Source organism: Salmo salar, chromosome ssa11 (assembly GCF_905237065.1).
Source record: "Salmo salar chromosome ssa11, Ssal_v3.1, whole genome shotgun sequence".
Taxonomy (NCBI): domain Eukaryota; kingdom Metazoa; phylum Chordata; class Actinopteri; order Salmoniformes; family Salmonidae; genus Salmo; species Salmo salar.
The window spans coordinates 15150903-15163731 of record NC_059452.1 but is presented as its reverse complement, the minus strand read 5'-3'; the positions used below and the strand labels follow the sequence as shown (position 1 = coordinate 15163731).

The following is a 12829-nucleotide window of genomic DNA, read 5'->3' as shown; positions in this document are numbered from 1 at the left end:
TGCAGCAATTTGACCATGAAGGTTTGATTCACAGTCTCCTCTGAACAGTTGCTGTTGAGATGTGTCTGTTACTTGAACTCTGTGAAGCATTTATTTGGGCGATAACACTAATGAACACTATCCTCAGCAGCAGAGGTAACTCTGGGTCTTCCATTCATGTGGAGGTCCTCTTGAGAGCCAGTTTCATCATAGCGCTTGAAGGTTTTTGCAACTGCACTTGAAGAAACGTTCAAAGTACCTTGAAAAATGTACCGTATTGACTGACCTTCATGTCTTAAAGTAATGATGGACTGTCGTTTCTCTTTGCTTATTTGAGCTGTTCTTGCCATAATATGGACTTGGTCTTTTGCCAAATAGGGCTATCATCTGTATACCACCCCTACCTTGTCACAATACAACTGATTGACTCAAACGCATTAAGAGGGAAAGAAATTCCACAAATTAACTTTAACAAGGCACACCTGTTAATTGAAATGCATTCCAGGTGACTACCACATGAAGCTGGTTGAGAGAATGCCAAGCGTGAGCAAAGCTGTCATCAAGGCAAAGGGTGGCTATTTGATTTGTTTAACACTTTTTTGGTTACTACATGATTCCATGTGTGTTATTTCATAGTTTTGATATCTTCACTATTATTCTATAATGTAGAAATTGTAATTTTTTTTAAAGAAAAACCCTTGAATGAGTAGGTGTTCTAAAACTTTTGACCGGTAGTGTGTGTGTTCATATACACATCTGACAGGTGTGACATATCAAGAAGCTGATTAAACAGCATGATCATCACACAGGTGCACCTTGTGCCAGGGACAATAAAAGGCCACTATAAAATGTGCAGTTTTGTCACACAACACAATGCCACAAGTTTTGAGGGAGTGTGCAATTGGCATGATGACTGCAGGAATGTCCACCAGAGCTATCGCCAGAGAATTAAATGTTAATTTCTCTACCATAAGCCGCTTCCAACGTCATTTTAGGGAATTTGCCAGTACGTCCAACTGGCATCACAACCGCAGACCATGTGTAACCACACCAGCCCAGGACCTCCATATCTGGCTTCTTCAACTGCAGCATAGTCTGAGACCAGCCACCTGGACAGCTGATGAAACTGAGGAGTATTTCTGTCTGAATAAAGCCCTTTTGTGGGGAAAAACGAATTCTGATTGTCTGGGCCTGGCTACACAGTGGATGGGCCTGGCTCCCAAGTGGGTAGGCCTATGCACTCCCAGGCCCACCAATGGCTGCACTCCTGCCCAGTCATCTGAAATCCATAAATTAGGGCCTAACAAATTTATTTCAATTACCGGGTTAATTCTATGAACTGTAACTCAGTAGAATCGCTGCATTTATATTTTTGTTCAGTATACAGTTGAAGTCGGAAGTTTACATACACCTTAGCCAAATACATTTAAACTCAGTTTTTCACAATTCCTGACATTTAATCCTAGTAAAAATACCCTGTCTTAGGTCAGTTAAGATCACCACTTTATCTTAAGAATGTGAAATGTCAGAATAATAGTTGAGAGAACGATTTATCTCAGCTTTTATTTCTTTCATCACATTCCCAGTGGGTCATAAGTTTGCATACACTCAATTAGTATTTGGTAGTATTGCCTTTAAATTGTTTAACTTGGGTCAAATGTTTTGGGTAGCCTTCCACAAGCTTCCCACAATAAGTTGGGTGAATTTTGGCCCATTCCTCCTGACAAAGCTGGAGTAACTGAGTCAGGTTTGTAGGCCTCCTTGCTCGCACACGCTTTTTCAGTTCTGCCCACAAATTTTCTATAGGATTGATTGAGGTCAGGGCTTTGTGATGGCCACTCCAATACCTTGACTTTGTTGTTCTTCAGCCATTTTGCCACAACTTTGGAAGCATGCTTGGGGTCATTGTCCATTTGGAAGACCCATTTGCGACCAAGCTTTAACTTCCTGAATGATGTCTTGAGATGTTGCTTCAATATATCCACATAATTTTCCGTCCTCATGATGTCATCTATTTTGCGAAGTGCACCAGTCCCTCCCTCCTGCAGCAAAGCATCCCCACAACATGATGCTGCCACCCCCGTGCTTCACGGTTGGGATGGTGTTCTTCTGCTTGCTAGCCTCCCCTTTTTCCTCCAAACATAACGATGGTGAGTATGGCCAAACAGTTCTATTTTTGTTTCATCAGGCCAGAGGACATTTCTCCAAAAAGTACGATCTTTGTCCCCATCTGCAGTTGCAAACTGTAGTCTGGCTTTTTTATGGCAGTTTTGGAGCAGTGGCTTCTTCCTTGCTGAGCGGCCTTTCAGGTTATGTCGATATAGGACTCGTTTGACTGTGAATATAGATACTTTTGTACCTGTTTCCTCCATCTTCACAGGGTCCTTTGCTGTTGTTCTGGGATTGATTTGCACTTTTCACACCAAAGTACATAGATTTCTAGGAGACAGAATGCGTCTCCTTCCTGAGCGGTATGACGGCTGCGTGGTCCCTGGTGTTTATACTTGCGTACTATTGTTTGTACAGATGAACGTGGTACCTTCAGGCATTTGGAAATTGCTACCAAGGATGAACCAGACTTGTGCAGGTCTACAATTCTTTTTCTGAGGTCTTGGCTGATTTCTTTGATTTTCCCATGATGCCAAGCAAAGAGGCACTGAGTTTGAAGGTAGGCCTTGAAATACATCCACAGGTACACCTCCAATTGACTCAAATGATGTCAATTAGCCTTTTAGAAGCTTCTAAAGCCATGACATCATTTTGGATGTAAACTTCTGACCCACTGGAATTGTGATCAGGTGAATTATAAGTGAAATAATCTGTCTGTAAACAATTGTTGGAATTACTTGTGTCATGCACAAAGTTGATGTGCTAACCGACTTGCTAAAACTATAGTTTGCTAACAAGAAATTTGTGGAGTGGATGAAAAACGAGTTTTATTGACTACAACCTAAGTGTATGTAAACTTCCGACTTCAACTGTATATATATATATATATATCATTGTAATGGCTGAAATGGAATAAATGTGGTTTCCACATGTTTGACACCATTCCATTTCAATGAGCGCGTCCTTCAATAGCTCCTCCCACCAGCTCCAATAAATATATTTATATATATATATACACACACACTGCTCAAAAAAATAAAGGGAACACTTAAACAACACAATGTAACTCCAAGTCAATCACACTTCTGTGAAATCAAACTGTCCACTTAAGAAGCAACACTGATTGACAATAAATTTCACATGCTGTTGTGCAAATGGAATAGACAACAGGTGGAAAATATAGGCTAGTAGCAAAACACCCCCAATAAAGGAGTGGTTGTGCAGGTGGTGACCACAGACCACTTCTCAGTTCCTATGCTTCCTGGCTGATGTGTTGGTCACTTTTGAATGCTGGCGGTGCTTTCACTCTTGTGGTAGCATGAGACGGAGTCTACAACCCACACAAGTGGCTCAGGTAGCATTGTCTTGCATTAGGAGGAACCCAGGGCCAACCGCACCAGCATATGGTCTCACAAGGGGTCTGAGGATCTCATCTCGGTACCTAATGGCAGTCAGGCTACCTCTGGCGAGCACATGGAGGGCTGTGCGGCCCCCCCAAAGAAATGCCACCCCACACCATGACTGACCCACCGCCAAACCGGTCATGCTGGAGGATGTTGCAGGCAGCAGAACGTTCTCCACGGCGTCTCCAGACTCTGTCATGTCTGTCACGTGCTCAGTGTGAACCTGCTTTCATCTGTGAAGAGCACAGGGCGCCAGTGGCAAATTTGCCAATCTTGGTGTTCTCTGGCAAATGCCAAATGTCCTGCACGGTGTTGGGCTGTAAGCACAACCCCCACCTGTGGATGTCGGGCCCTCATACCACCCTCATGGAGTCTGTTTCTGACCGTTTGAGCAGACACATGCACATTTGTGGCCTGCTGGAGGTCATTTTGCAGGGCTCTGGCAGTGCTCCTCCTGCTCCTCCTTGCACAAAGGCGGAGGTAGAGGTCCTGCTGCTGGGTTGTTGCCCTCCTCCACGTCTCCTGATGTACTGGCCTGTCTCCTGGTAGCGCCTCCATGCTCTGGACATTACGCTGACAGACACAGCAAACTTTCTTGCCACAGCATTGATGTGCCATCCTGGATGAGCTGCACTACCTGAGCCACTTGTGTGGGTTGTAGACTCCGTCTCATGCTACCACTAGAGTGAAAGCACCGCCAGCATTCAAAAGTGACCAAAACATCAGCCAGGAAGCATAGGAACTGAGAAGTGGTCTGTGGTCCCCACCTGCAGAACCACTCCTTTATTGGGGGTGTCTTGCTAATTGCCTATAATTTCCACCTGTTGTCTATTCCATTTGCACAACAGCATGTGAAATTTATTGTCAATCAGTGTTGCTTCCTAAGTGGACAGTTTGATTTCACAGAAGTGTGATTGACTTGGAGTTACATTGTGTTGTTTAAGTGTTCCCTTTATTTTTTTGAGCAGTATATATATATATATATATATATATATATATATATATATATATATTTATTTCGGGATGGAATAATGTTTTCAGAGTAAACTTAAACAACTAAAACGTAACAACTAAAACTAAAAGGTAGACCTATATATTTTTAAATAAGATAATCTTTGAGAACTAACAATCACCAAAATAAAAGCTAGACAGTCAGGGAGAATCAAAAATGTTATGCAATTATGCATTCAGGAGTGTTTTTGTCATGGCATGGGGCCCCCATTGATTTTGTTGTAATGTTTGAGTCACTCAGATAGCATAAGCCATGGCAAAATGTGTAGAATTGCAGGAAATTAGCTTTAAAACCGCAAATGGCCAGCCCAAAGGCAAGATGTGTAGAATTGCTGGAAATGTGCTTTAATTCTCAGCCTCATGGCAAAATGTGTAGAATATCAGGAAATTAGCTTTAAAACAGATACATTTTGTCACCGCGGCCTACAAAATTTCCGGATAGCGACTACACCCACCAGCTATGCCCCACTATGATCCAGAAAAAGCCCTGCACACACAAACACACATTACCTCAGTCAGTCAGCACTCAATGTCCATGTCTAGCCTCCCTTCTCTGTCTCCTTGTCTGTAACTGGTTATCCTTCATCTAGTTCCAACCACAGGTATGTCCATTAGGGGCAATAATGCATGTATTTTCCACAATTATCATACACTAAATGACCAAAAGTCTGTGGACACCTGCTCATCGAACATCTCATTCCAAAATCATGGGCATTAATATGGAGTTGGTCCCCCCTTTGCTGCTATAACAGACTCCACTTTTCTGGGAAGGCTTTCCACTAGATGTTGGAACATTGCTGCGGGAACTTGCTTCCATTCAGTCACAAGAGCATTAGCGAAGTCGGGCACTGATGTTGGGCAATTAGGCTTGGCTCGCAATCAGCATTCCAATTCATCCCAAAGGTGTTCGATGGGGTTAAGATCAGGGCTCTGTGCAGACCAGTCAAGTTCTTCCACACCGATCTCGACAAACTATTTCTGTATGGACCTCGGGGGCATTGTCATGCTGAAACAGAAAAGGGCCTTCCCCAAACTGTTGTCACAAAGTTGGAAGCACAGAACAGTCTAGAATGCCATTGTATGATGTAGCATTAAGATTTCCCTTCACTGGAACTAAGGGGCCTAGTCCAAATCATGAAAAACAGCCCCAGACCATTATTCCACCTTCACCAAACTTTACATTTGGCACTATGCATTGGGGCAGGTAACGTTCTCCTGGCATCCGCCAAACCCAGATTCATGTGTCGGACTGCCAGATAGTGAAGCGTGATTCATCCCTCCAGAGAACGCGTTTCCACTGCTCAAGAGTCCAATGGCAGCGAGCTTTACACCTTTCCAGCCGACGCTTCACATTGCGCATGGTGATCTTAGGCTTGTGTACGTTCAGCTGCTCGACCATGGAAACTCATTTCATGAAAGTCCATACTAACATTTCTTGGGCTGATGTTGCTTCCAGAGGCAGTTTGGAACTCTGTAGTGAGTGTTGCAACAAAGGACAGACAATTTTTACATGCTACAGTACAAGTTTCAGCGGTCCTGTTCTGTGAGCTTGTGTGGCCTACCACTTCGTGGCTGAGCCGTTGTTGCTCTTAGATGTTTCAACTTCACAATAACAGCACTTACAGTTGACCAGGGCAGCTCTAGCAGGGCAGAAATTTGACGAACTGACTTGTTGGAAAGGTGGCATCCTATGATGGTGCCACGTTGAAAGTCACTGAGCTCTTCAGTAAGGCCATTCCACTGCCAATGTTTGTCTATGGAGATTGCATGGCTGTGTGCCCGATTTTATACACCTATCAGCAACGGGTGCGGCCGAAATAGCCAAATCCACTCATTTGAAGGGGTGTCTACAAGGTTTGTAAATATAGTGTACTCTCAGTAAAATGTCTAACCGGTCTATTAGACAGTCACTCAGAAAAAGCCTGGAGCTACATTAATATATTATAGTATATCGATTTGTTTCTCATTATGACTTCAAGAAAATGAAAGAAAAATCTACAAGGCGTCCTTAGGGGTGAGAGCAAAGCGTCTGCTGTCTATTTTGTACACAAGGTCAGGTTAGGTACAAAGAAAGTGAAATGCTCTGATACTACAGTAAACCTCCTCTTTATTGGTTGTCCTCTACAGCCCTTACCTGTCAATCATACCCTTGACTCCCATTAAGTTCTCCTAGACCTTAAAACCCCTCTGACACCACCCCCCTAACCTACTCTACCACCACCCCTCCAAACAAGCACTATCATCCTTCAATGTCACCTCATCGATTGATCTGGCTCTAAAGCCTGTGCTGTGAGTTGGCGTGGTCAGATACAAAGCCACACAGGGCAATCCATCACCCAGCCCCAAACGCTTAGTGTGACAGTCTGGGGGGGAGCACTGCCTGCCTGCCTGGCTGCCTCCACCCCTGACCCCCAGCGGCCCGGCGGGATGAGGCAGAGGGGGCATCATGGACCTGTCCATGTCAGCTCAGCTCCAGGCTCTGTTATTGACGCCCCCGGCCCGGTGCTTTCAGCACAGCAACACTGCTACAATTAGCGCCAATGGCTGACAACTAGCCGATAAGGTTGAACAGCAGCCCCCGTCTACTCCCCACCCGCCTCCCACCCCGGTGTGTCTCCATTGTTCAGGTCTGTGGAGTGGATCCCCGCAAGTCCCTTACAGAGCACTACTTACTGCTAACACACACAAGGCAGACTGCAGTAGAATACCTGACAGCACACAGACAGGACATGAGGTGGGAGTCAACTGAAACAGCATGTTACAAGTAGTAGTAGCAGTAGTAGTGTACTATAGTTGCAATGTACCTTCTGAGGCTGGAAGGTAGGCAGCATGACGGTGGTGGCACCCACCCAGAGAGGGCAGAGCAGCTTGTTGACGATGCCGTGGACGTGGTGCAGGGGCAAGGTGTGAAGGATGACATCATCTCTGGACCAGCCCCACTCTGACACCAGACCCTGAACCTGGGAGAGAGGGAGACATGAGAGATCCACTGAGCTATTTGGTCATACAATGTGTTCCTACCAGTTCTTTGGACATTTCCTTTCTACATAATGATGGGTAGCTCACTCAAAAGCGTTCATGGTGGTCCTGCCTGAAGGTTTCTTTCACTCCTTATCAAACATACTTATTAATGTAACCACCGAGCAAGAAGAGAGTTGACCCCTGTCTTTAGTGAGCAGGGCCAGATAGCTGGAAGGAGCAGAGGGAATGGATAGTGTCCCCAAGCGCTCAACCTTCCAGGAACCTTCTCTTCTGTGTCTCCTCACCGAGCTCCCTCCCTGGGCTTGTCGTTTCCAAATGAAGCTCCTTAATTGAGGGTGATCTAATTTTCCAGTCTATTGGACATGCAGGTCAATTGTGGTTGAAAATGTACCAAAATAAATCCTCCACAGCCTGAAGTGCCCCATGTAATGAAATAATTTGGCCGATTATTCAGAAAGCTCATGTGGAACAAAAGCAAAACGACACTGTGTCCGTCGTATGTGTAACCTCCGCCAACCCACCCTTACGTACTACCAAAGGGCTACAGAAAACTCAACAGAACCCCTATTAATACTTCAAGAGAAAAATACTTCTCTGAAGTTCACAGTACCGACACCAGGAAATAAAACATTAAAAAAATACTAACATTAACTATGTTTCCATCTAACTGGCAACAGGTTTTCATGCGAATATTATAAAATCCTTATAAAAAACAATGAGTTATGTTTTCATTTAATTGACTTGTTGCAGATAAAAGGCTGTGCGTGATGACGTAGTACATAAACATGTTTTTTGCGGTTAAATTTCCATGTACCAAATAAAAATGAAGTTATACGAGTTTCCATCGCATTTTCAACTCTACTGACAGTTGTCTCAAAACATTTTGCGTTATAGCCTACACGATGAGATTATTATGGAAAAAAGCGATATTTATTTTATTTGTCAAACGGCAGCCAAGCATCGAAGATCATGTCAGAAGAATAAGACCCTCGATATTTAGCATTGAAAGCAGCAACAAGCTCATCACCTTGCACTTTCACCACCCTGTGAAGTTCATCATAACTTATTTCATCTGAAGCTTAATAAACTGCATGGTTTCCCAACGAGTTGTAGTGGGATGACCACACAACATATCATCACGTGACTCCAAGTTTACTTTGATATGATGATTATTATATCAATATTTGCTCATAACAGCGTTTCCACCTACATTTCTTGCATTATTCATTTTACCGACACCTTATTTTGTCGATGTTTGGAAAGTTTACCAAAAATGTTATGTTTCCTTCAGGACTGTCATGATATTTTTATATCCGATACGTACTTTACTCTAAATTTTAATTGAACCTTTATTTTAACTAGGCAAGTCAGTTAAGAACAAATTCTTATTTACAATGACAGCCTACACCGGCCAAACCCAGACGACGCTGGGCCAAATGTGAACCGCCCTATGGGACTCCCAATCACGGCCGGTTGTAATACAGCCTGGATTCGAACCAGGGTGTCTGTAGTGACGCCTCAAACACTGAGATGCAGTGCCTTAGACTGCTGCGCCACTCAGGAGCCCTAAAAAGGTTGGATGGAAACCTGATTAGTATCAGTAATGAAAAAAAGCTGAAGTTTAATTTTCAAAATTCAGTCCAACCTTCAGACTGATCAAATATTCAACATGCCTCAGTACATCATTATGATAAAAGGCAGTGTACAGAATTACAATAGTATTCATCTTATGCTCACAATTCATGCATATAACAATTGAATAATCAATTTACCATGGCCTGAATGTTGCTGTGAGTGTGGAGAACCCCTTTGGGCCTGCCTGTGGTGCCGCTGGTGTAGATGATCATGGCAGGACGCTGGGCCCAGTCTGTGATTCCAGGCTCAGGCTGGTTCTCTGGGGCTTCCAGCAGGGAGCTGAGGCTGGAGGTGGGGGGCAGCTGCAGGTAGGGCAGTCCCAGTCTGTGGGCCAGGGGCTCCATGATGTCTGCGTACGGCTGCCCAGCCACCAGCAGGGAGCTCTGGGAGTCAGAGATGATGTACTCCAGCTCAGATGGAGGGTGCTTCCTGTAGAGAGGCACGGCCGTGCCGCCACACATCCAGGATGCCCACTGGGCTACCGTGTACGAGGCATCGTTGGCGCACAGGAAGGAGATGCGCTTCCCCTGCAGGTCCCCAGAGGGACAGTCCAGAGCTGCCTTGATACGCACAGCCAGGCCCCTACTACTGCCATACAAGTCCCTGTAGCTGTGGCTCCCACTGTCATCCACTATGGCAAGCTTGTCCCTGTACACTTGGGCTCTGGAAAACACAGGGGCACTGTCCCCTGCTGCAGCCTGCCTTGCTCTTGTGGAGGTGTAGGCTCTCCTTAGGACCTGTCCCAGCAGCCATCTCCCTGGCCCTGCCTCACACTGCAAGCAGCCAGAGGCCAAAGCAGAGCGCCACAGAGGGACTGAGTGACGTACTGCCCCTGGCAACATGATGGGAGACTATGCTGCTCAAAGCTACCAATGTTATCCTCATAAAAAGTCCATCCTGTCAAGCCACACAATGGTCACATTGGAATACCTGTTCATTTTGAGAGAGATTCATAATTAACATAGGCTAAGTGAAATTGTTTTCATAAGAATATACGCTATCCCTGCTATAGTGATATGACTGTATTTCTGACAGGCTTGCAGTTAGCCTTTATCCACAGTGACACCTCTATGAATACTGTGCAGGCTAGACTGCTGGCAAATATCTTGCTATGCCAAGCTGTTTATTTTGAAAGGACAAATCCTTCAGGGACAGGCAGTGGCACAGAATATAATCAGTTTGTGGTGTGAGCACACTGTTGGTTTTTGCTTCAATCACTTTAGAATACAGTTTAGCTTTTACAGATACAGTGAAGTAGCTCTGCAACTTCAACAGTCTGTCACCTGACTTGATCTTTGGACTTGAGGGTAATGGTGCAGCTAACTGGTTAGCTAACGTAACACCACTCAATGAATATGCTCATAAATAGCAGCTAGCTAACTGAGCTAGCTAGATCATGCTGGTGAAGACTGATTTTTAGCGAGAAAACCCGACTGTGTTTTACATTCTAACATGCGATGTTAGTATGTTTAAACGATATCCGTTTTCTCAAAGAGCGCAATGTTTGCTAACCTGGTAATTCAAACCTACTGCTAATGTAAATATTCACCTTACCCAAACACCGGTCATTCTCGTGACGGTGCATCACAATAAAACTCCGAATGGAAACCGGAGCTAGAGTTCAGGGTTCTGGTTGTGAAACACGGAACAAAGCAATCTGAAAAGCCAGGTTTTGTTAAATTTGCAGGATATATAAACAATAGTACAAACAAGTCTTTTTCATACTGCAATGCTTGACTACTTTAAAACACAGATGTATCTGTGCTTTATTATGATGTTAGGCTACACTTTCCAGGAAAAGGTGTGGAGTAAGAGGAGATGCTACTCCACTTTAACACAAAAGAGCCAATAACCTTTTGCTAGATTGTTGTACATTTAATTGAGTTATGTTTATGCGATTTGGTAATTCTATTTTATTTTGGGAGGGGATTTGTTTTCCTGGATCAAGAGTGGTGAGGAATCAAGTGGTAGAAGACTTCACTGACCTCTTAATATAACCTCTATGACTATGAGTAACCCATTCATTAATGTAAACTATGTCAAATCTCAATGTTTGGAGTTTGCAAACTTTAATCTCTTTCCACCTCCTCTTGCCTCAACCTGGTGGCATCTGTTGTTGAGAATCTCACTAAGACTTCTGTTGTGAACACGTGTCAATTCAAACTAAGACATGGGCCATGAGGGAGATGGACTAGGAGAGAAAGTGGGATATGCACCACACAGAGTTGTTTTGGCATTAGATCACTCTATGCCACTTCTCCAGTGTGCCAACTAGCTTGGCATCATCTCACAGAGCCGGGCACATTCAGCCACCAGCTGGCAGTCGCGGGCCTCAGATAAGAATTGTTCAGACATGGCACTCATTCAAAAAGTTTTCACTTCCCTGAACCCCTACATTGCAAACGAGGATGGCATGTTCCTATGAAACTGTAGGCTTTGTCTCAGAAAAACTCCCCTCCAGTTTCAGAAGTAGTATCGTCAAAGGGAGAGCCATTCCATTCGCAGAGGAAACGCCAGTCGAGAAGATGCCACCAGCAGCTATATCATCTTCATAGAGCATCCCTTTATCAGAATATTGGCTCAGTAATTATTCATACAGATGACACCGCTATACTGATACGACCTAAACTGTCGAATGTGGATACATATTTTTGTTTTCTACGTTTGTACTTTGGTCACAAACACCATGTTTGTTTGGATTAAAACGGCTTATTTGCGGCTGTCGAGGTCAGCCATGTTGCTGACACATACCATAAGGCAGATCTGGAATTCCAGCCACTCAGCACTACACATGGAGCTGCTCTGGAGAGGCATACTGGGATGGACACAATGGGGGGCATGGTGACCTGGCGAACAGACGCTTGGCACTCCGCTCTCCTCTCAGGATGCCAGCCAGTGCCTGCCGTCTTGACGGAGCTCCGGAGCGGGAGTGCAACTTGGCCGGCAGCGGGCGCCAACTCCCCTTTCGGTTGGCACAGGACTGGCATAAGACTTCAGACAGGAGAGAGTGTGTGAGAGTGAGAGAGGACCCCCTCATATCTGAGGGAAGGAGAGGAGCGAGCTGGGAGAAGAAACCGTCGGGAGTGCCAGAACATGTGTCAGGTTGGCACCATGTGAGAATGATCTTGGCAAGCGCCTCTACTCTCCCCCTCTTGCCCCACTTGGAACACATGGTACGTCGGCAGCGGCATCTGGCCGCGTTGACTCTCAGCAGCTGCGCTTTGTCTTCGCCAGTTGGGACGCTTGGCACTGCCACTTCATCAACTACCTGTGGATCCTCCCGGGCGTGGAGGGGGCGATGAATTATTCTGAGCTGCAGCTGCAAACTTGACTTCCATCCAAGAGATGCAGCACTGTAAACATATGACTATCTCACACCACCCACATACTAACCACCACGGCCGGGACCACTGCGTTTGGGCTGTACCCAAGCTTACTGGGATATGTCTCCTTGGGCAATGGTTTATTCTAGGCGAAAGACAGAGATACAGCTTTTTTTCTTGTTGGGAGAAGTTGTTGATGCTTTCAAAAGCCAGCTGAGGATTTTGCTGTACAAAGCGAACAAAAATGCATTCAATCTTTTGCTAAGGAATGATTACGAGTGAATGGATGACCTTTCCACTCTCTTTTGAGTCTTTTCAAAATGATCGATGCGGAGGCACCGAGGTTATTTGTTAGAAAAGCTCTTAGAAATATTTTCAACTCAGAGG

General features: G+C 44.9%; 1 protein-coding gene across 4 annotated transcripts in view; it reads right to left on the bottom strand.

Annotated features, from left to right (window-relative positions):
• Positions 1-10754, bottom strand: part of acsf3 (acyl-CoA synthetase family member 3) — a 59935-nt gene extending 49181 nt beyond the window's left edge. Inside the window, exons 1-3 of one of the 4 annotated variants that reach the window (XM_014126850.2) lie at positions 10674-10754; positions 9257-10049; positions 7307-7462 (exon numbers count right to left, since the gene is read on the bottom strand). In XM_014126850.2, the coding sequence (XP_013982325.1) occupies positions 7307-7462; positions 9257-9961 (861 nt within the window). In that variant the 5' untranslated portion in view covers positions 9962-10049; positions 10674-10754. The other 3 variants (XM_014126852.2, XM_014126851.2, XM_045689072.1) reach the window with 3 other exon arrangements.
• Positions 10755-12829: the final 2075 nt, after the last annotated feature.